Genomic DNA, 24,254 nt, shown 5'->3' with positions numbered 1-24,254 from the left:
CTGATCTTCCTAGGTTGTTCTATTGTGTTTCTTTGTTTATATTAGGACTTCCCAAGCGGTGCAGTGGTGAAGAATCTGCCTGCAGTGTGGGAGACCCAGTTTGATTCCTGGGTAGGGATCCCCTGGAGAAGGGAATGCCAACTCACTCCAGTTTTCTTGACTGGAGAATTCCATGAACAGAGGAGCCTGGCAGGCTACAGTCCATGGGATCGCAGAGTCGGACACAACTGAGTGACTAACACTACTACTAGTCCCATTTGAAAAATGTAACTTTTTCCATCTCAAGAATAAAACAGAAAGCTGTGCTGAATTAGGTGCACTTTAAATTTTCAATGGGCCCTTAATGCCTACTGAAATTTATTTCTTTAGTCTATTCATTCTATCACTCATCTAGTTGGGGTCCGTTTTTCAGCTCATAGACCAGTTCCTGCTACCTGTTAGTGTAATTAAAATTTTATTGGAATATAGCCATACCCATTCCTTTATCCAATGGCTATGGGTATTTTCTCTCTATAACAGCCAAGTTGAGTAATTGTGAAAAAGATTGTATGATCCTCAAAATCTAAAATATTTATTGTTCAATTTCTTACGGCTGTATGCTTGCCAATCTTTCCTCAACATATTTTTACTTTCTCCTTTCTATAAATCTGCATTTTCTCCTACTTTCTCATGTTCAGCTGATTACTTGCTTTCTATTTCATTGAGAAAATTGAAATAATCAAAGAGAACTTTAATCAGTTTCTAGTATTGTATCTATTGATTTATTAGAAAGTTTTGATCTTTTGGAGGAAGATAGATTGCTAGTGATTTATTTTATTTTGCAAAGTAGCTGAAGATTTTCCATTATTTTGTGTAGGGATACATATGAAATAGTTTAAATTTTCATTATTTTTTTCATCTTTAAGGGATATACGTTTTGTTAACTTTAGACTTTTTTTCATTGTTTTAAATTGAGACAATGTACATACAATAAGCTTTACTATTTTTCGTGTATATACTTTTAGTATATACATACACTGTATATGTAAAAGGATAAGCATACACATTTTTGTAACCCACTACAACATATAGAACAGTCTTATCACTCCCCAAAATTTCTTTGTATTTTTTAGTCAGCCTCTCCCCTACCCCTGTCCTCTGGCAAATACTGATATATTTTTCTGTCTCCTTAGTTTTTCCTCTTCCAGAATATCGTATAAATTGAATCACACGGTATGTAGCCTTTTGAGTCTGGCTTCTTCCACTCATCCTAGTGCATTTGCGTCATTCCTATTGTTGATGCATGGGTAATTTTTTTTATTGTTGATCAGTATTCTGTTGTATGGATATGTATCACAGTTAGTTCATCCATCCCCCGGTTGAGATATATTTGGGTTTTTACCAGTTTTTGGTGATTATGAATAAAGTTTCCATAAACATTTGTTATAAAAATTCATGAACAGCTGTTTTTGCAAACATTTTTATGTTGCTTGGGAAACTTAAGAGTGGACTTGCTGGGTGGTATGGTATGTGAATGTTTAATTTTATAAGAAACCACTGAACTGTTTTGCAAAGTGATTGTACCATTTTGCATTCCCATAGTGACTTAGAGTTCCAGTAGATCTGTGTCATTGACTTCCCTTAACATTGTCAGATTTCTTTATTTTAGACATTGTAATAGGTGTGTACTAGTATCTCATTATGGTTTTAATTTGCATTTCCCTAAGGATCAAACATGTTGAGTATTGTATTTTTATGTTCAATATTAGCTTATTTCAAACTTTTGTAAAATAAAGAATGAAATGGTAATGAGTTTACATTAATGTAAGTATTTTCTGAAATATGCAGAAATCCAAAAACAAAAATTTGCCTGAAATATTAGACTTTATTTTTCTGCCTTAAGTATTGAGCATAAGTTTTATTAATAGTATATATTTCAAAGAACAGTGTGAATATTTTTACATTTAGTAGATAGTAAACTATTCATACCTAACATCTGTTATCTAAAAAAAATTGCTTAAACTATTTCACATAAATCATTGTTAGTACCCAACCTGAAGCACCAACATAATTTAAGTGGAAGATATGGAAGATAATTTATATGGAAGATAAATTACCTGTTTAGAAAATATTTTTAGTATGTGACTTATATTTAATTATATAGGATGTAATTTGTCAGATTTGTGCTCTGCTTGCAACAGTTAAGATGCTATTACCACATTATATGTTAAGTTAATGATGCATTCTCAATTAGCAATGACCCTCATTCATAATGCATAATCTAAAAGCACATAATGAACTTCATAGACCTGATAATATCAGAGAGAATGGGTTATATGAAAATTTAGAACTTATATTGTGAAAGTATATAGTTGTTGCACTAAGTATTGAATTTTAGCTATAAAAATAATTCTTTGTTTGATATAAAAAACCCAGGCTCAGGTTGGCTTAATCCATTTGGGGATTCAGGTTATCATCCTCCCCAGTATGTGTTCAGAAAGAGGGTGAACCCTCTTTAAAAGAAGAAATCATCCAGAGTTTGCACAACTTTTTACATACAGTGTTTTGCATTCAGTCAGAAATTACAGTGCATGCCAAGTGTTAGGATGGAATCATAGAAAGGCAAGAGGAAAAAAAGATAATGAAAAACATCTCTAAGGTGACTCAGATTTAGAAGTATCATAGAAGGGCTTTAAAATTTAAACTGTGACTAATATGTTTTAAAAATAATAGAAAAGGCATAGGAAATAGAGAAAAAGAGAATTTTACTAAAGAATTGTAAACTGTGAAAAAGAAGCAAATGAAAATTCTAGAACTGAAAAATAGAGTAATTGATATAGAGAACATAGCACATAGGTTTAATGGAATAATAGAGGCAGTAAAAGAGGTTAGTGAAATGGAAGACATCAGCAGAAAATATCATAGAAAAAAATGAAAAAAAGACTTGTGGGATATAATCTTTCTTAACTGGGATATAGATAGTGTTAGTCATAATAGAAAATTAAAAAATGGGTTCATTAAGACCTTTTGTTCCTTATAGACAGCATTAAGTAAGTGAAAATAAGTCTGATAACTATGTGTAGAATTCCTACTGATCTATTAAGAAAAACACAAACTAGTAGAAAAGAGTGCAGAGTGCTTGAAAAGATACTTTATACACCAAAAAAGGATACCTAAGTGATCAAGGAACATATGAAAGGGTACTCAGTTTCATTAGCCACCAGCAAAATTACTTAAGATTACAATTTGATACCACTTGCATATACTTCAGAATGGTTAAAATGAAAAATACAGGTGGTATAAAGTACAGTAGACCCTCTGTATCTGCAGTTCTGCATCCATGGATACAGCCAACCAGAGATCAGAAATACCACATGATCTGCTGTTGATTGAGATTTGGCTTCTGGGGGATTTTGGTATCCATGGGGATTCCTGGGTCCAAGGGACTACTTGGTTACTGGATACTAAGGGATGACTGTACTTTAAAGGTTGTGGAGCTTTATACAATTGGAGTGCGAATATTATGCTGGTGGGTGTGTAACTTGGCACGTCCATTTTTAGTAAACAGTGTCTACCAAGGCTGCATGTGCACAACTCTTGATATGTCATTTTCACTTGTAGTTTAACGCCTATATAGTGTGTATATATATATATATGCATCAAGAGACATGTAACAGAATGTTAAGCCAGCATTGTTATGAATAGCCCTAAACTGGGAACAACCCAGATTTCCATCAAGAGTTAAATAAATAAATTGTAGTACATTCGTATGAGAGAATGCTAGACATAGCATAATAGATAAATCTTAAAACCATAACATTGACTGAAAGAAGCCAGACACAAAAGAATACGTGCTATATGACTCCCTTTGTGTGAAGTTCATAAACAAGGCAAAATGTGTTATCTGTTAGAAATCAACACAGTAATTACTAATGGAGAAGGAGTAGGAGTGCCTCTTCAGTGCCTGTAACTCTTTTAAGTTCTATTTGTTGTTTGGGTGCCTGTTACGCAGGTGTGTTCACTCTGAGAAAATTCATCAATCTGCATCTTTACTTGGTGTACTTTTGTGTAGGTTATATTGCATTTCAAGAAATTTGTTTTTAAAATATGGTGAGAGTATCTTCTGTATATTTTTTAAATATGCTTTAAAATTTCCGTAATAGGCAGTTAAGGCAGAACTAATATTGATGTTGAAAGTTGGATAGTGGTTATTTTTGAGAGGTTAATGGCCAAGTGAGGTTTCATGAGGTACTTAGGAGATGCTGATAATGTTGTATTTCTTTATTATGGATGCTTGTTACAGGCATTAGTAGGTTTTGTGAAAATTCAATGAACTATGATTATGATTTCTTTGCTTTTCTGTATCACTGTTATTATATTCCAATAAAAAGTTCACTTGATAGTAAGAAGGGAGGAAAGAAAGAATTAGTTGAAACAAAATTTGCCTAGTGCTGATAATTATTTAAACTGAGTGATGAGTACATGAGGGCTCTTTAGTGTCTTCTCTCCTTTTAAAATTAAGATAAACTATAGGGACAGAGCAGATAATTGTTTGCCTGGAGAATGGGGAAGGAAATGACAAGGGGCAGGAGGAAGGGATTATGTATAACAACAGGAAACTGTGGTTTTAGGTAAATTCATGATGCTTATTGTAGTAATGTTTTCAGAGTTGTATTATTTTGTGAAAACTCATCAAATAATCAAATAATGTAAAAAAGGAAGCAGACAGGTTTCAACTGATACACTACTATCATTTTCATGGACATTTCCCGACAGACACTTAGTACTTGCTAAATGAATTGATGAAAGCCCGGATTACTACCTGATGTATTTATTGATCCACAGTTTGGGATTGCTCTAACGAGGTACATGAATTTGATGCTAAAATTGAGCCACCAGGGTTCATTATTACCCTGACTTTGGGCAGAAGTTTCCTAGCCTTGCCAAATGAGGATAATTTACTTGACAAGAACAGAGTTGATTTAAATGTAAGAGTGCCCAGCATGTGTTTGGCATATAGTAGGTACTCTATAACATTTTAAAATAATGACATAAATAAGACACATATTCTAGGTTGGAATGCAATTTCACCTGCAAGGTGACACTTTAAAAAATAGAGTGCTTGGAGCAGACCACTTCATACCATGTCCCTGGAACCTGTAGTCCTTATTCCTTCTCTTTAGCTATTTAACTGACAACTGAATTCAGAAAAGGTAGCTATTGAAATTGTCACTGATTGAGTCAGACTACCTGGATCCTTTGCGTGAAAGTTCTGTTGTGTTCCTTGTTCAAATTAAAGCATCTATTAATACACTGTACTTATCAAATACTTTTGTATGTGAAGTAAAAGTGTAGGTTGCAGTTAATATAAAAAAGCAAATCACAGTATTGTGGCAGAACAATAGAGACAGTGTTAAGGGTGGGTAGACAGTTAAAGGATCTTGATTAGCTCTGATGAGAAGGATTTTATTGATGAACAGACTATTTGTTGAGAGAATGGTCCTTCACTCTTTGATATCCTAGTTAATTAAAAAAAACAAAGCAAGAATGAAAGCTAATATGTATTAGTGCAGTCTTATATGAAGACAGTGTCACAGATAAGAAAGAAAATAAACTGATGATGAGTTTCTTTCTTTTACGGGATGCGGTATAAGGGATTCAGTATAGAGTCTATTCTGTGTATTCTTGCCACCTCTTCTTAATATCTTCTGCTTCTGTTAGGTCACTACCATTTCTGTCCTTTATTGAGGCCATCTTTGCATGAAATGTTCCCTTTGTATCTCTTAATTTTCTGGAAGAGATCTCTAGTCTTTCCCATTCTATTGTTTTCCTTTATTTCTTTGCATTGATCATTGAGGAAGGCTTTCTTATCTCTTCTTGCTATTCTTTGGAACTCTGCATTCAAATGGGCATATCTTTCCTTTTCACCTTTGCTTTTCACTTCCTTCTTTTCACAGCTATTTGTAAGGCCTCCTCAGACAGCCATTTTGCTTTTTTGCATTTCTTTTTCTTGGGGATAGTCTTGATTCCTGTCTCCTGTACAATGTCACGAATGTCTGTCCATAGTTCATCAGGCATTCTGTCAGATCTAGTCCTTTAAATCTATTTCTCACTTCCACTGTATAGTCATAAGGGATTTGATATAAGTCATACCTGAATGGTCTAGTGGTTTTCTCCACTTTCTTCAATTTCATTCTTAATTTGGCAATAAGTTCATGATCTGAGCCACAGTCAGCTCCCTGTCTTGTTTTTGTTGACTGTATAGAGCTTCTCCATTTTTGGCTGCAAAGAATATCATCAATCTGATTTTGGTGTTGACCATCTGGTGATGTCCATGTGTAGAGTCTTCTTTTGTGTTGTAGGAAGAGGGTATTTGCTATGACCAGTGTGTTCTCTTGGCAGAACTCTATTAGCCTTTGCCCTGCTTCATTCTGTACTCCAGGCCAAATTTGCCTGTTACTCCAGGTATTTCTTGACATCCTACTTTTGCATTCCAGTCCCCTATAATGAAAAGGACATCTTTTTAGGGTGTTAGTTCTAGAAGGTCTTGTAGGTCTTCATAGAACTGTTCAACTTCAGCATCTTCAGCGTTACTGGTTGGGGCATAGACTTGGATTACTGTGATATTGAATGGTTTGCCTTGGAAACAAACAGAGATCATTCTGTCGTTTTTGAGATTACATCCGGGTACTGCATTTCAGACTCTTTGTTGACTATGATGGCTACTCCATTTCTTCTAAGGGATTCCTGCCCACAGTAGTAGATATAATGGTCATCTGAGTTAAATTCACCCATTCCAGTCCATCTTAGTTTGGTGATTCCTAGAATGTTGTTGACTTTCACTCTTGTCATCTCCTGTTTGACCACGTCCAATTTGCCTTGATTCATGGACCTGACATTCCAGGTTCCTATGCAGTATTGCTCTTTACAGCATTGAACCTTGTTTAAACCAGTCCCATCCACAACTGGGTGGTGTTTTTGCTTTCGCTCCATCCCTTCATTCTTTCTGGAGTTATTTCTCCACTGATCTCCAGTAGCATATTGGGCACCTACCAACCTGGGGAGTTCATCTTTCAGTGTCCTATATTTTTGCCTTTTCATACTGTTCATGGGGTTCTCAAGGCAAGAATACTTAAGTGGTTTGCCATTCCTTTCTCCAGTGTACCACATTCTGTCAGACATTGCATGCAAAGATGGGCTCGATAAAGGACAGAAATGGTATGGATCTAAAAGAAGCAGAAGATATTAAGAAAAGGTGGCAAGAAGAGGTGTACCGAAGAATTGTACAAAAAGATCTTCATGACCCAGATAATCACGATGGTGTGATCACTCATCTAAAGCCATACATCCTGGAATGTGAGGTCAATTGGGCCTTAAGAAGCATCACTATGAACAAAGCTAGTGGGGGTGATGGAATCCTAGTTGAGCTGTTTCAAATCCTGAAAGATGATGCTGTGAATGTGCTGCACTCAATATGCCAGCAAATTTGGAAAACTCAGCAGTGGCCACAGGACTGGAAAAGGTCAGTTTTCATCCCACTCCCAAGAAAGGCAATGCCAAAGAATGCTCAAACTACCACACAATTGCACTCATCTCACATGCTAGTAAAGTAATGCTCAAAATTCTCCAAGCCAGGCTTCAGCAATAAGTGAACCGTGAACTTCCTGATGATCAAGCTGGTTTTAGAAAAGGCAGAGGAACCAGAGATCAAATTGTCAACATCCGCTGAATTGTCCAAAAAGACAGTTCCAGAAAAACTTCTATTTCTGCTTTATTGACTATGCTAAAGCCTTTGACTATGTGGATCACAATAAACTGTGGAAAATTCTGAAAGAGATGGGAATACCAGACCACCTGACCTGCCTCTTGAGAAACCTGTGTGCAGGTTAGGAAGCAACAGTTAGAACTGGACATGGAACAACAGACTGGTTCCAAATAGGAAAAGGAGTACGTCAAGGATATATATTGTCACCTTGCTAATTTAACTTATATGCAGAGTACATCATGAGAAACGCTGGGCTGGAAGAAACACAAGCTGGAATCAAGATTGCCGGGAAAATATCAATAACCCCAGATATGCAGATGACACCACCCTTATGACAGAAAGCAAAGAGGAACTAAAAAGCCTCTTGATGAAAGTGAAGGAGGAGAGTGAAACAGTTGGCTTAAAGCTCAGCATTCAGAAAACTAAGATCATGGCATTGGGTCCCATCACTTCATGGCAAATAGATTGGGAAACAGTGTCAGACTTTATTTTTCTGGACTCCACAATCACTGCAGATGGTGACTGCAGCCATGAAATTATAATAGATTTCTTGCTCCTTCAAAGTTATGACCAACCTAGACGGCATATTAAAAAGCAGAGACATTACTTTGTCAACAAAGATCCGTGTAGTCAAGGCTATGGTTTTTCCAGTGGTCATGTATGGACGTGAGAGTTGGACTATAAAGAAAGCCAAGCGCCAAGGAATTGATGCTTTTGAACTGTGGTGTTGGAGAAGACTCTTGAGAGTCCCTTGGACTGCCAGGAGATCCAACCAGTCCATCCTAAAGGAGATCAGTCCTGGGTGTTCATTGGTAGGACTGATGTTGAAGCTGAAACTCCAATATTTTGGCCGCCTGATGCAAAGAGCTGACTCATTTGAAATAAGACCCTGATGCTGGGAAAGATTGAGGGCAGGAAGAGAAGGAGACGACAGCGGATGAGATGGCTGGATGGCATCACCGACTCAATGGACATGGGTTTGGGTGGACTCCAGGAGTTGGTGATGGACAGGGAGTCCTGGCGTGCTACGGTTTGTGGGGTCACAAAGAGTCGGACACAACTGAGTGACTGAACTGAACTGATAGAGTCTATTGATTTGATAACCCCCTATTGTTCTTAATGTAGTCTTAACTGTTGAACTTTTTTTCTAGAACACTTTTTTGAAGAAGTAGCTAGAAATTAGGGATTTATATTAAGTTCAAAAATAGATGGACTAATTTAAAATGTAAGTAGGATAATGTTAGCTCACTGCTATTTTAAATCTGTTTTACATTTTGAGACTCTAACTTAAATTTCTTTTTATTGAAGATATATATCCCGCCATTTTACTAATTTAAAAAAATTTTAACCACATCTGTGGAAGACAGACTTGTGTGATAGTCTAAATTAGTTTTTTAAATAAATAAAAAGTAGTTACATATGTTACATATACAAGCTCTCGAAGATGATGAAAGACAGGGAAGCCTGGCCTGCTGCAGTCCATGTAGTCGCAAAGAGTTGGACACGACTGAGCGACTGAAGAACACAATATATGCCACATTTGGATGGTTCAGATCAGTTCAGTTCAGCTCAGTCGCTCAGTCGTGTCCGACTCTTTGCGACCCCGTGAATCACAGCATACCAGGCCTCCCTGTCCATCACCAACTCCCGGAGTTTACCCAAACTCATGTTCATCGAGTCAGTGATGCCATCCAGCCACTCATCCTCTGTCATCTCCTTCTCCTCCTGCCCCCAATCCCTCCCAGCATCAGGGTCTTTTCCAATAAGTCAGTCAACTCTTCGCGTGAGGTGGCCAAAGTATTGGAGTTTCAGCTTCAGCATCAGTCCTTCCAATGAACACCCAGGTCTGATCTCCTTTAGAATGGACTGGTTGGATCTCCTTGCAGGGCAAGGGACTCTCAAGAGTCTTCTCCAACACCACACTTCAAAAGCATCAATTCCTTGGTGCTCAGCTCTCTTCACAGTCCAACTCTTACATCCATATGTGACCACTGGAAAAATGATAGCCTTGACTAGACAGACCTTTGTTGGCAAAGTAATGTCTCTGCTTTTGAATATGCTATCTAGGTTGGTCATAACTTTCCTTCCAAGGAGTAAGCATCTTTTAATTCATGGCTGTAATCACCATCTGGAGTGATTTTCGAGCCCAGAAAAATAAAGTCTGACACTGTTTCCACTGTTTCTCCATCTATTTCCCATGAAGTGATGGGACCAGATGCCATGATCTTAAGTTTTATGAATGTTGAGCTTTAAGCCAACTGTTTCACTCTCCTCTTTCACTTCCATCAAGAGGCTTTTTAGTTCCTCTTCACTTTCTGCCATAAGGGTGGTGTCATCTGCATATCTGAGGTTATTGATATTTCTCCCGGCAATCTTGATTCCAGCTTGTGCTTCTTTCAGCCCAGCATTTCTCATGATGTACTCTGCATAGAAGTTAAATAAGCAGTGTAACAATATACAGCCTTGACGTACTCCTTTTCCTATTTGGAACCAGTCTGTTGCTCCATGTCCAGTTCTAACTGTTGCTTCCTGACGTGTATTCAGGTTTCTCAAGAGGCAGATCATGTGGTCTGGTATTCCCATCTCTTTCAGAATTTTCCACAGTTTATTGTGATCCACATGGTCAAAGGCTTTGGCATAGTCAATAAAGCAGAAATAGATCTTTTTCTGGAATTCTCTTGCTTTTTCCATGATCCAGCGGATATTGGCAATTTGATCTCTGTTCCTCTGCCTTTTCTAAAACCAGCTTGAACATCAGGAAGTTCACGGTTCACATATTGTTGAAGCCTGGCTTAGAGAATTTTGAGCATTACTTTACTAGCATGTGAGATGAGTGCAATTGTGTGGTAGTTTGAGCATTCTTTGGCATTGCCTTTCTTTGGGATTGGAATGAAAACTGACCTTTTCCAGTCCTGTGGCCACTGCTGAGTTTTCCAAATTTGCTGGCATATTGAGTGAAGCACTTTCACAGCATCATCTTTCAGGATTTGAAATAACTCAACTGGAATTCCATCACCTCCACTAGCTTTGTTGGCAGTGATGCTTCCTAAGGCCCACTTGACTTCCCATTCCAGGATGTCTGGCTCTAGGTGAGTGAGCACACCATCATGATTATCTGGGTCGTGAAGCTCTTTTTTGTACAGTTCTGTGTATTCTTGCCACCTCTTCTTAATATCTTCTGCTTCTGTTAGGTCCATACCATTTCTGTCGTTTATTGAGCCCGTCTTTGCATGAAATGTTCCCTTGGTATCTCTCATTTTCATGAAGAGATCTCTAGTCTTTCCCATTCTCTTGTCATCCTCTATTTTCCTGCATTGATCACTGAGGAAGACTTTCTTATCTCTCTTTGCTATTCTTCGGAACTCTGCATTCAGATGCTTATATCTTTCCTTTTCTTTATTGTTAATTAATATTACTTTAAGTTTTTCTAGGTGCTGTCATTGGAACATCAGTTACTTAGTGTTAATATGCTTATATATTAGTACAAGTTGTATATTGGCTGACAGAAAATGAACTGTGGAAATTGCCATATTTAAATGATGTTCACTTATTTTCAGAATTAGGACAGTGTTTGTTGTTTTGATTTTGTTTTCTTCAAATAGTTCCTAGACCAACTTTCAAATTTTTAAAAATTTGTATAGTGCATCAGGGATGTTGCTCTTACTAGATAGAGGTAATTTATAATTTTTTTTTAAATTTTATTTTAGTGTTGTTTGTCACAAAAAAGGAATCTAAAATCTAATCTATGGTAGCCTAAAACATAGTTTCCCACCTGTCATTTGCTATTTAATTCTAAGAAAACTAGAGCATTAAAAAAATTTCGCTGTAAATGTATAATTTCATTGCTTTACCAAAGAAAAGAAGCCCAGAAAAAAATGAAACAATTCTTTCATTGTTTTCTTTTGTGGGGGGAGATGGTGACCCCAGTGTGTTATTTTAAAAAGGGCAAACATTGCCAGAGTTTCTTTCTAAAGTTGAAAAGGCAGGCATTGAAATTGTTCTGTATTTCCTGAAAAGTGGGTTTAAAAAATTTGCTGCCCACAAAAATTACTACTGTTACTAGTTAACTTAAGCCCTTTTGGGTTTTTACCAGTTTAACTGACATTGCTTCATTTTACTGTGGCAATTTCACAGTTTTTATTTAATAACATAATTTGTACTTCATTGGTTGTGGTTTTAGTCTCAGATGATTTCCTATCAATTATAGTTCCTGGGACTTCCCTGGCAGTCCAGCGGTTGACTCCATGCTTCTAATGCAGGGGTCATGGGTTCGGTCCCTAGTTGGGGAACTCAGATCCCATGTATGCCATGCAGCATAACCAAGAAAATAAATACATACATATGTACATACACACACACACACACACACACACACACACACACACACACACATATATATGTATATATATATAGTTTCCTGCATAGTATATGGGTTCTTCTTAGACTGATAAATGAACTTTCTGACCTCCTATATGCCAAGGATATTCTTATTTCTGTTTGTTTGTTTGTGTGTTTATTTGTTTTTAAATTTTACTGGTACCTTCATCTTATTATAGAAAGTTTCCTTGTACTGTCTGTTTACAGTCACACGACTTCTTTCGCTCCCTCTCCTCCATAATTAACTCCTGACAAACACTAATGTGTTTTCCATCTTTATAGTTGTATGCCATTTTGAGAATGTTAGATAAATTTAATTGTGCAGTAAGTGACCTTCTTATTTCTTAAATGCTCTGAAGTTTAAAGCAAGTTACTGGGAATGTGATTATGTTTCTATATAATTATTTCAGTAATCCTCCTTGTTTCCTGTTTTCCTGAATTGTCTGTCTAGCTTAAGGATACTTTGATTTGGGATATGTAGCCTAGTCACTGGATTTTAACTGTAAAATGTGTTAATATAGTGATAATCATTTACATCAGCCTCTTAAGTTATATGTTTAATAGCTCATGTTTATTGAGCTATTAAAATTTGCTAGATTTTTCTTAAGCAAAGACTAGTTACTCACACAGGTTATCTCATTTAACATTTGGCTCCAATATGTATTTTATTAATGTTTTCACTTTACAGATGAGAATATTAAGAAGAATTTAAATAACATGATCAATGTCTCACAGTTAAGAAATCCTGAGATAGCACTAAAACCCAGCTAGTCTGGTTCTAGAATCTATAATCTTAAGTACTTATAGTGGTTCTCATAGTAATGAATAATCTTTTTTGATTAGTATAATATGTGCTATACTTGTAAATTTTATTTTCTCTGCTTTTATGACTTATTAAAGATAGAAAATCCCTTGTGTTACCAAGTATGTATTACTAGGCCATGTGAACATAGTCATAGATATCATAATACCTAAATATTATAATATTTTATATTATTATATTTGATGTCATAATATCTAAATAATTTAAGTATTTTGACCTAGATTTTATGAAGACTTCATTATTAAAATGATTGCCATTTTCATTCTGATTACTAAGAATAGTAGGTACTATTTTTTTGAGTGTAAAGCACTTTAGATTGACTATCATGATGATGAATTGGTTTGCAGGAGGAGTTATAAGAGAAAATGATCCTGGGAGAAGAAAAAGCATGACAGTACTAGGAATTGAAAGAAGGTTTTGGTTAGAGCTCAGAAGGTGAAGAGGAGTATTGTAAAGAAAGATCAGAGAAAGATACAGGGACCAGATGGTAATGAATGGAGTGCTATGTGTTTGTGTGTGTATTGATCCTAGGAACTGTAGGCTTTATACATGATCACATGTACTTAATGTTAATAAAATCTAGCTGTGGTGTGGAACTGGAAAGAGACAAGAGTGAATCACAAAGAGACTGTTGTTAGGAGGATATTAGATAGTAGTCCAGGCCAGAAGATGAGAGTATCTTGGACTTGGTTGATGACAGTGGAAAGTAACGGAAAGAACTGGGCAGATTTGACAGGTACTTAGTAGGTAGAATCAGTAGGTCAGTAATGTGTTAACAAGTTGAATACGGAGGGGTTGAAGAGAAAAGTTGTGTAAACTGCTACTGCTGCTAAGTCACTTCAGTCGTGTCCGACTCTGTGTGACCCCATAGACGGAAGCCCACCAGGCTCCCCTGTCCCTGGGATTCTCCAGGCAAGAACACTGGAGTGGATTGCCATTTCCTTCTCCAGTGTATGAAAGTGAAAAGTGAAAGTGAAATCACTCAGTCGTATCCAACTCTTAGTGACCCCATGGACTGCAGCCAACTAGGCTTCTCTGTCCATGGGATTTTCCAGGCAGGTGTACTGGAGTGGGGTGCCATCGCCTCCTCCGGGTTTGCAAAACTAGGTGGATGAAATTCCCTAATATTTATCCATATTTTGAGTAAGAATTCATACAAAGAGGGAGTCTGGATAAGAACTAAGCTGTGGGTTGAAGGTCATTAGTGATACATTTGAGATACATACAATACATTTGAGATCCCTGAGTGTCATGGAAGTGTAGGCAGTTTGGATGCATGATCTGGAGCTCAGAGTTGAGAGTAATTAAAGCCGTGGAAATAGATGAGTTTCCCTTCTTGCCAAAGATAAGTACATAGAAGGAGAAAAGCAGGTAGTTTAGAAGGAAGCCATAAAGAACTAAAATATTTCATAGTTGGAGGGAGGAGAGTGAACTGGAAAGAGCCTTGATTGAGAAGGAGCCGTTAGAGAGGTTGAAGGAGCATGAATGTCACAGAAATCAAGAAAAAAGAAAGGGATCACCTGAATCAAATCCTGCTGAGAGGTCTGCTATGATAACTGAAAAGATTTGGTTGTATTTAACCTGAAGGTGATCTACGACAACCATTTTGATAAAGTAAGTACAGAAGCCAGATTAGAATGATTGAAGAGGAAAAAGCAGATTGGTTGAAACTACCAAAAGTCAGATTAATATATTGTCATTGTGAGGTATTTTGTTCATAAAACTTACGTCCTTATCAGTTTCTTGTATATAATTTTCCCTAATATTTACACACATTTTAAGTAAGAATTCTTGCCCTTAAACAACTCAGTGTCAAGTTACCAGGAAAAAACACTGCAGTGGGAAAAAAGGAAACACTGCAACGTCGTCTCATTGATAACTGGTAAAAATGAAACTCCAGGCTCCTTGGGTATTGGAAAAGTATCATTAGTAGAACAGCTTGAGATTGTTTCTTCTTCACCATGTTATTGCTTTCCTGAATTGCAAACAGTATTTACAAAATTCTTAGTATTTTTCATGTAAACAAACCTTTCCTGTTCACCTTAAAGTCACTCAAGTGTTGTATAGATTGTCTTCCTTTTCCAGTAGAGAGGCTCTGGAAAGAAATTTAACTTAAGTGTTTTCATGTTTCTTAAGGAAATATTTACCAGTCATTTTATTTTCATTTCTATTTAAGAGATATATGAAAGTACCAAAGTTGGGAAGAAGATACAGAGCACATTATTACCATTATTTTTAACATAATATTTGAGAATAGTAGCCAGCAGAAGTAGCAAGAGAAAAATATTATAGTTTAAAAATAACTGTCTGCAAACAATATTATTGTAAACTTGGAAAACCCATGAGAGTCAACCGAAAATGACTGCACACCAGCAAATTCACTAAAACTGCCAAAAACCATATACTTTGTATGTAAATAACACACACAGTAGAAGATATAATGGAAGAAAATAACCCTTTATAATATCACAATAAGAAATGTGGAAAGTTCCATATTGGGAAATTATTAAAACTCTGTTGAGGACACAGAACAAAACTTCTTTCCCTTTCTTTTTTTCAGTTAGAAGAGGCATCTTCATAAAGCTCATAAAGTGTATCAGTTTTCCATAAGTTAACCTAAATATTTCAGGCAACTGTCCCTTCCTCTCACCCCAGATATTAGACCAGCTAATTCAGAAGTGTTTTGAAAAGTGGACAAATATGACAAACCAGACAAAAGAAGAACAATGAGGGGGATTGTTGTTCACTAAGTCATGTCCGACTCTGCAACCCCATGGACTGAAGCACGTAGAGTGATTAGTCCTACCAAATGATAAAGTATATAAAGTCTTAAAAACTAAAATATGTTGGTTCTGGCTTATTAATAGTCTGATAGAATAGAATATAAAGTCTGGAAATAGACCCGTAGAACTTACTAGTATATGATTATGATAAAAAAGTGATCAAGTAAAGCTGAACCTTGCAGTAAATTATGTGGGAAAACCAGGATAGCCATCTGGAAAGACAGACTTTTATCCATCACATTCTACCTCAGGATGAGCTCCAAATATATCAGATTTAATGTAAAAGATGAAACTACCTATGTGTCATTAAAAATATGGACAGATTGGAACGGGAAAATTCTGAAAGTACTCAAAATTTAATATCCATAAAATAAATGTTTGATAATTCATCTATGTAAAGATGGCACTAATGGTAAAGAACCTACCTGCCATTTTAGGGGACATGAGAGATGCGGGTTCAATCCCTAGGTGGGGAAGATCCTCTGGAGGAGGGCGTGGCAACCCATTTCAGTATATTCTTTCCTGGAGAGTCCCATGGACAGAGGAGCCTGGTGGCCTCAGTCCGTAGGGTCACAAAGAATCACGCACCAAAAAAAACCCATGGAAAATAGTTGTAGAACTCATACAATCAAAAGACCAGTCTCTTTAATAAAGCTCTTATAAATCATCACAAGAAAGATCAACAACCTAGTTTAAAAAAATAAAAGGTGAAAGATAGATATAGACAGTTCATAGAAAAATGACATATAAGATGGTCAACCTCATACTGAAATACTGTTTTTTCATGTATTTGAAGTCATCAAGATGTTTAACAACATAGTAGTTTATGGCAGGGTTATAGGGAAACAGTCATTCATACATGGGTGGTGAAATATACATTAATATCTCCATGGAGACCAACTTGTCAGTGTATTTCACAATCACAAGTATTTTTATTATTTGATCAGGAATTCTGTTTCTGAGAATTTACCCTACAAATGTACCTGTAAATGTATGAATTAATATATTGACAGGATATCTATTACAATATCATTTCTAATAGGAAATATTTGGAAATAATAGGGACTGGTTAAATGTGTGTCCATCAGTGAAAGATATATCAGTTGTCAGAACAAATGAGCTAATTCTTTTTCTACTGACAAGATCTCTAAACACAATAAAATATGCTGTAGTCACATAGGAAAGAGAGAAAAATTATAAAAAGAATATGTACTTATTTTTCTTTATGCTTGGGTCAAGAAACTGGAAGGAAACAGAGCCCCAACAAGTAAATGTGGGTACCAATGGAGGGGCAAAGATAGGAAGAAAACTTTTTCCCATATACTTGTCTGTATTGTTTTGTGTTTTTGTGTGGTTTTTTTTTGAACCATTTAAGTATGTGATCTAATCCATAAACAAAGAAGGATCCTTAAATGACAAAACTTAAATTTTAAAAAGTCTTATTTCTGGAATAGCTAGTTAAAAAGTGAGAGAAGAAGGGAGGGGGGAATGGGAGAAAAAGATGTGAAGAAAGATGATATAGTGAAAAAGGAAAATATTAAAGGAGAAAACAGACAAAGGATTAGAAATAAGTATATCAAAAGTGAGTACTCAAAAAGTAAATGACTATGGAAGATAAATTTGTGTCTACATTAATCCTGGCTGACTTGGCCATTGTAATTGTTCTGTTTAAGGGGCCATGAAAGTTATTTGTTTTTTTAGTTTTATTTTGATTTTTGTTTTTTTTTAAGCAACAAGGGAACATTTGTACAAATTTCTTTTAAGGTATTAATGTTTCTAGTACCTTTTTGTTTAGATTTGTTAATGTTGCTTCTAGTTAAATGAGCTTTTAATTCTTGATCATGTACTAGTGTGTGTGTGTGTGTGTGTGTCACTCATTCAGTCATGTCCGACTATTTGTAGCCACATGGACTGTAGCCTACTGGGGTTGCCATTTCCTACCCAGCATGTACTAATACATAGTTAATAATTCAAGCATGATTTTTCTCCAGTTAATTTATTTTGAATTCAATTGTTTGCGCCTTGCGGGAAGAAATAATCTTACTCACTTTGTATGATGTCAGTTGTGTTAACTTGCAGTATATAAATTTGCAACTTTATTGAAATATAATTCACAGTGTCAAAAACCCCATCCTTTTAAAGTGTGCAGTTCAGTAGTTTATAGTATATTGACAGAGTTGTACAACTGTCACAGGACTCTTAACAGTCTATTCTAAGTTAGAATAACCTTCACCATTCTAAAATCCTGTACCCATACCTCCCAGCACTAGGCAATCTTTAATCTACTTTCTGTTTCTATGGATTTCCCTGTTACGGACATTTCATATGAATGGAATCACACAGTAGGTGGTTTGTTTGCCTAACTCCTTTCACTCCTTTTACTGTTTTAAAAGTTCATTCATGTTGCGACATGTACTTCTATTCCTTTATATAGCTAAATGATGTTCCATGTATGAATATACCATGTTTTGTTCATTTATTCTATTAAGGGACATTTGGGTTGTTTTTACTTATTTGTTTTTGTGTGGAAATAATGTTTTAGTACTCTTGGGTGTATGCTTTGGAGTGGAATTGCTGAGTTATATGGTATGGTAACTGTTAAGGATCTGCAAAATTGTTTTCCAAAGATGCTGCACCACTTTACAATCCTACCACCCAAGCATGAGAATTCCAATTTCTCTGCATCCGTGCTAACACTTGTTATTATTGTCCTTTCTACTGTAATTGTCCTGTTGGGTATGAAGTGGTATCTCATTGTGATATTGATTTGCATTTCCCTAATAAGTAAGGAAGGGACTTCCCTGGTGGCTCAGACGGTAAAGCGTCTGCCTACAATGCAGGAGACCTGGGTCGGGAGGATACCCTGGAGAAGGAAATGGCAACCCACTCCAGTACTCTTGCCTGCAGAATCCCAGGGATGGAGGAGCCTGGTAGGCTACAGACCATAGGGTCACAAAGAGTTGGACACAACTGAGTGACTTCACTCAACACTCATAATAAGTAAGAATGTTGAGCATTTTTTATGTACTTATTGGTTATTTGTGTATTTTCTTTGGAGAAATGTCTGTTTAGATCCATTGCTTGTTATTAAATTAGATAATTTGTCTTTTTACTGTTGAGTTATAAGTGGTTTTTGGGTTGCTTTTTTAATACACTAGATAGACATCCCTTTTCAGAAACATGATTTGAAAATATTTTATCCCATTCCTGGGTTGTCTTTTCACCTTATAAGAAAAAAAACTGTAACTAAATTTACCATTTTAATAATTTTTAACTATGCAATGTAGTGGCATGAAGTATATTTATGACATTGTGTAACAAAATTATACACAAACAAAAACTTGTAGCCATTAAGCAATAACCCTCCTTTCCTCTCTCTTCCAATCCCTGGTAACCTTTATTCTACTTTCTATCCATGAGAATTTGCCTATTCTAGGTATTTCTTATAGATGGAATCACTCAGTATTTGTTCTTTTTATGTCTAGCTTCTTTCTCTTAGTATGATTTCTTCAAGGTTCATTCATGTTATATCATGTATCAGAAATTCATTTCTTTTTGTGGCTGAAAAATATTCCATCTTCTGTATGTATCACATTTTGTTTATCCATTCATCTGTTGGTGGACCCTTGGGTTGTTTCCGTCTTTTGCTTGCTGTGCATAATGCTGTTATGTGTTTTGGTTTACAAATCTCTGAATGAATACCTGTTTTCAGTTCTTTGGGTTGGTACCTAGGAGTAAAACTGTTGGCTTATATGGTAATTCTAAGTTTAACATTTTGGCAGATTATTTCTCACAGCAGCTACCATAGCATTTTGTCTGTTCACATTCTTGATAGTGTCCTTCGAAGAACAAAGGTTCATTTTGATGAGGTATATTTTATTTATTTTTTGTTTGGTTGCTTATGCTTTTGGTGTGATATCTAAGAAATCGTTGCCCACATAATCTAAAGTCAAGATTTATTCATATATTAAAGAGTTTGATGGTTATAGTTTTCACATTTAGGCCTATGATCTATTTTGAGTTAATTTTTGTATGCAATGCGAAGTTGAGGTCCAATCCCATTCTTTTGCATATGGGTATCAAATTGTCCCAGTATTATTGTTGAAAAGACTTTTTCCCCACTGAAGTATCTTGGCAACTATAATGAAAGGTCGGTTAACTGTAAATGTAAAGATTATTTTTAGACTCTCAGTTCTGTTATTTAATATGTATGTCTCCTTAGGCCTTTGGCTGTAAGTTTTGAAGTTGGGAAATCTGAGTTTTCTTTTTCAAAATTGCTTTAGCTGCTCTGAATCCCTTGCATTTCCATTTGAATTTTAGGATCAGTGTGTCACCTTCTGCTTTGACCAGTGTGAGGTGTTATATCATTATTAACAATATTAAAGTCTTCTCATGGAGAATTAGTTGAATTCTAATTCATTCACTAATTTTCTCTTTATCCTCTCTCACTTTTGAAAAATGATCTAAGTCAACTTCTGATCTTAATGTGCTCTATCATATACATCTTTTTACTTCAAAATATGCATCTATTCTTACTTTTTAAAAAATAATACTTGTACTTTCCCTTTTCATCCTAGTTCCTCTGAGATCTTGTTCTTTTGATTAGTCACCATAATAGTCCATTTCAGTTTTAGTTAAGTTCCTCATCCTTAACAATTCTTAATCTCGAATGGATTGTCTATTCTCACCTCCTTTTTCTCATTTCTTTCCCTTTGAAATGTTCTAAGTAAGTGATCTTCTCTCCCAGCGTTTGTTGGACAAATACCTTAACTTTTCTGGACTTTGTTTTTGTAATGATAAGTAAATTGGTAGAGGTTAGTTGTGTTAGGTTCTTCATTCTAGTCTCTAAACCCTTGGAGTCCTTACTCAGACCCCCTGTGTACAGAAGTAGAGCTATTTCCTCCTGAATTCTGGGTGGAAGCTTAGAGCCATTTGGCACATTAGCCTTTGGGGGCCTCTGTGGAGCTCCCAAGAGCACAGTTTGAAGTCATTGCAAAGTCCCTTCAGCCCTAAAATTTAGTTAACTCCATAGCAATTACTGAAGTTGGCATTCTTAAAAGTTTCAAATAGTTGACTTATTGCCAAGTTAAAGTCTCTTCTTAGGCACCATTTCTCCAGTATCAGTTCAGTCGATCAGTCGTGTCCAATTCTTTGCAACCCCATGGACTGTAGCATGGTAGGCCTCCTTGTCCATCACCAGCTCCCAGAACTTGCTCAAACTCATGTCCATTGAGTTGGTGATGTCATCCAACCATCTCATCCTCTGTCGTCCCCTTCTCCTCCTGCCTTCAGTCTTTCTGAGCATCAGGGTCTTTTTCAGTGAATCAGTTCTTTGCATCAGGTGGCCAAAGTGTTGGAGTTTCAGCTTCAGCATCAGTTCTTCCAGTGATATTCAGGACTGATTTCCTTGAGGATTGACTGGTTTGATTTCCTTGCTGTCCAAGGGACTCTCAAGAGTCTTCTCCAAAACCACAGTTCAAACGCATCAATTCTTCTGCGCTCAGCTTTCTTCCCAGTCCAACTCTCACATCCATACGTGACTACTGGAAAAACCATAGCTTTGACTAGACGGACCTTTGTTGGCAAAGTTATGTCTCTGCCTTTTAATATGCTGTCTAGATTGGTCATAGCTTTTCTTCCAAGGAGCAGGTGTCTTTTAATTTCATGGCTGCAGTCACCATCTGCAGTGATTTTGGAGCCCCAAAAAATAGTCTGTCACTGTTTCCATTGTTTCCCCATCTTTTTGCCATGAAGTGATGGGACCAGATGCCATGATCTTTTTTTGAATATTGAGTTTTAAGCCAAGTTTTTCACTCCCCTCTTTCACTTTCATCAAGAGACTCTCTAGTTCCTCTTCACTTTCTGCCATAAGGGTGGTGTCATCTTCATATCTCAGGTTACTGATATTTCTCCTGGCAATCTTGATTCCAGCTCGTGCTTCATCCAGCCTGGCATTTCGCATAATGTACTCTGCATATAACTTAAAAAAGCAAGGTGGCAATATACAGCCTTGACGTACTCCTTTCCCTATATTGGGAACCAGTCTGTTGTTCCATGTCCAGTTCTAATTGTTGCTTCTTGACCTGCATACAGATTTCTCAGGAGGCAGGTCAGGTGGTTTGGTATTCCCATTTTTCACAGTTTGTTGTGATTCTCCTGTATATCTTATAATATCTAAACCCTTACTTGCTCTGTTATTCCCCACTAAATATTCTTTTCTTGGCTTTAATCACATATACACAGTCTCTTTTAACGACTGCTCAGCATAGATTCTGACACTTCCAAGAAACTTTTCCAAACCATACCAGTTCATGATAATGGTTTTTTCCACTAACAAGCCTCTGTAATAATCCTTTATGCCATTCATGTGGCACTTAAAAAATTGCCCTAAGTAATTTGAGCTACATAAAGATAATTTGGGCCCCGATTCTGACCTAAAGAACTTTAGTAAAAGAGTAGAGTTGTAGACTAATTATTGAGATGAAAGTAATGAGTGCCTTAGGAAAGGTACAGCTACAGTTCTGTGGAAAGTTAAAGAAGATAATTTGATGATAATTTAATGAAATGAAAAGATGTTCTTGGAAGAAAAGCTGTGATACACCTAGACAGCATATTAAAAAGCAGAGACATCTCTTTGCTGATAAAGATCCATCTAGTCAAAGCTATGGTTTTTCCAGTAGTCATGTACAGATATGAGAGCTGGACCATAAAGAAGGTTGAATGTCAAAGAATTTTGAACTGTGGTGTTGGAAAAGACCTTCGAGAGTCCCTTGGACTGCAAGGAGATCAAACCAGTCAGTCCTCGTGGAAATCAACTCTGGATATCCATTGGAAGGACTGATGCAAAAGCTGAAGCTCCAGTACTTTGGCCATGTGATGCGAAGAGGCAGCTCATTGGAAAAGACCCTGATGCTGGTCAAGATTGAAGGCAGGAGGAGAAGGGGACGACAGAGGATGAGATGGTTGGATAGCATCACTTGAGTTTGAGCAAATTCTGGGAGATAGTGAAGGACAGGGAAGCCTGGTGTGCTGCAGTCCCGGAGGTCACAGAGAGTCAGACAGGACTTAGCAACTGAACAACAGAGAAGATAAAGATACCTTTCCTCTGGGAGAATAGGGCAACGTATTCTAGAGCCAGGTGGGTTGGTCCTCGAGGGGGGCGTAGTATCTGAACACACAGAAGTGGACTTAAGGAGCAGCATGAAACAGGCAGAAGTAGGAAAGCATGAGGATGGCAGGTTCTTCAATTTGACTGGAGGAAAAGGTCAAGAAGAGAGCTAGTGGGTTATAAAGTTGTGAAAGTAAACCAGAGCTGGGTATAGTTTTGTTAGTTGTTCCCTTGTAATATTTGTATCATGTTTTCCCAATTATGTTATAAACTGTTTAAGGACAAGTAACAAGTCTTTAATTTTTAACCTCTTACAGAGGGGTTATGGGTAGAGGAGAAGAATTTAGTAAAATTTTGTTGACTAATAAAGTAGAAACAGTGGTTTTCCAAATAGGTGAAGGGTGTGACTTCTCGTCACACCCTTCTCTTTACTTAGGCTGTGGCTTCATCAGTGCAAACTATTTTAGATCTTCATAAGATGGTTCCTTCAAGCTAAGAAGTCCTTTTGTCATTTTAAAAAAAATTGGAGGTGGGGTGGGAGTTCTGTGTCCAGTTAACATCGCTCATTTTAATTCTTTCCCAGAAGGACTTGAAAAATGCTCATTTGAGTTGAGGAAAAGAGAATCAATATAAACAAACATTACTTTTAAAACCTAGCTCTGATTTAAACTTGTTTTATGTTTTGATAAATTAGATTTAAAAGATATTTTCTTAGGATTTAGATTTTATTTAAGCACAAAAATCTTTGAAAAGACATGAATTTAAAAAAGTATACTCAGAATTGTGTTGGTCTATGTATGGGTAACCTTTTCTTTTTCAAAAATTTTTCTAAAATATTTTTTGTATGATTGAAAAAAAGATTAGACGTTAACCACTCTACTGAGACCCGTTCATATTACTGTGAAGTTCTTGGTCATACTGGTCTCTATGGAAAGAGTATTTTATGTGTACATATAATAAAAGGCTGGGAGATTGAGCATGTGTGCCTTCAGTCTTGTCTTCTCAATGGCATGTGCCGCTCTCTTTCATTTTTGTAAAGCAAGATATTCTTGACAAAATAAATTGGAAGATATATTTAGAATAAAGACTTATGTCACTTAAAAAGAACAAAGTATGGCAACGTTCTTGTGGTAAAGTAATTTATTAGAGATTCTTGTGGTAAAGTAATTCACTAACTTATATTTCACAGTATTTGTTTTGTTTTAAACTTTATGTATCATATACTAGGTGAAAAACCATTTCGCTGTGATGAATGTGGTATGAGATTCATTCAAAAATACCATATGGAAAGGCATAAGAGAACTCATAGTGGAGAAAAACCTTACCAGTGTGAATACTGTTTACAGGTAAGATGTGGTTTGAATTTTTTAAAAAGTTACTTTATTGACGCATGACTGACATTGAAAGTCTTCTGTCTGG

The 24,254-nt window shown here is 36.3% G+C and overlaps 1 protein-coding gene across 12 annotated transcripts in view; it reads left to right on the top strand.

Moving 5' to 3' along the window:
• Positions 1–24,254, top strand: part of ZNF148 (zinc finger protein 148) — a 146,331-nt gene that overhangs the window by 115,321 nt on the left and 6,756 nt on the right. For 11 of the 12 annotated variants that reach the window (XM_061410850.1, XM_061410902.1, XM_061410819.1 and 8 more), the window contains one exon: positions 24,063–24,181. In XM_061410850.1, coding sequence (XP_061266834.1) covers positions 24,063–24,181 — 119 coding nt within the window. Of the gene's footprint in view, positions 1–45; positions 15,663–24,062; positions 24,182–24,254 lie in introns of those variants that run through there. The other variant, XM_061410910.1, reaches the window with a different exon arrangement.

Source organism: Bos javanicus, chromosome 1 (assembly GCF_032452875.1).
Source record: "Bos javanicus breed banteng chromosome 1, ARS-OSU_banteng_1.0, whole genome shotgun sequence".
NCBI lineage: Eukaryota > Metazoa > Chordata > Mammalia > Artiodactyla > Bovidae > Bos > Bos javanicus.
This window is presented reverse-complemented; position numbering and strand designations above follow the sequence as displayed.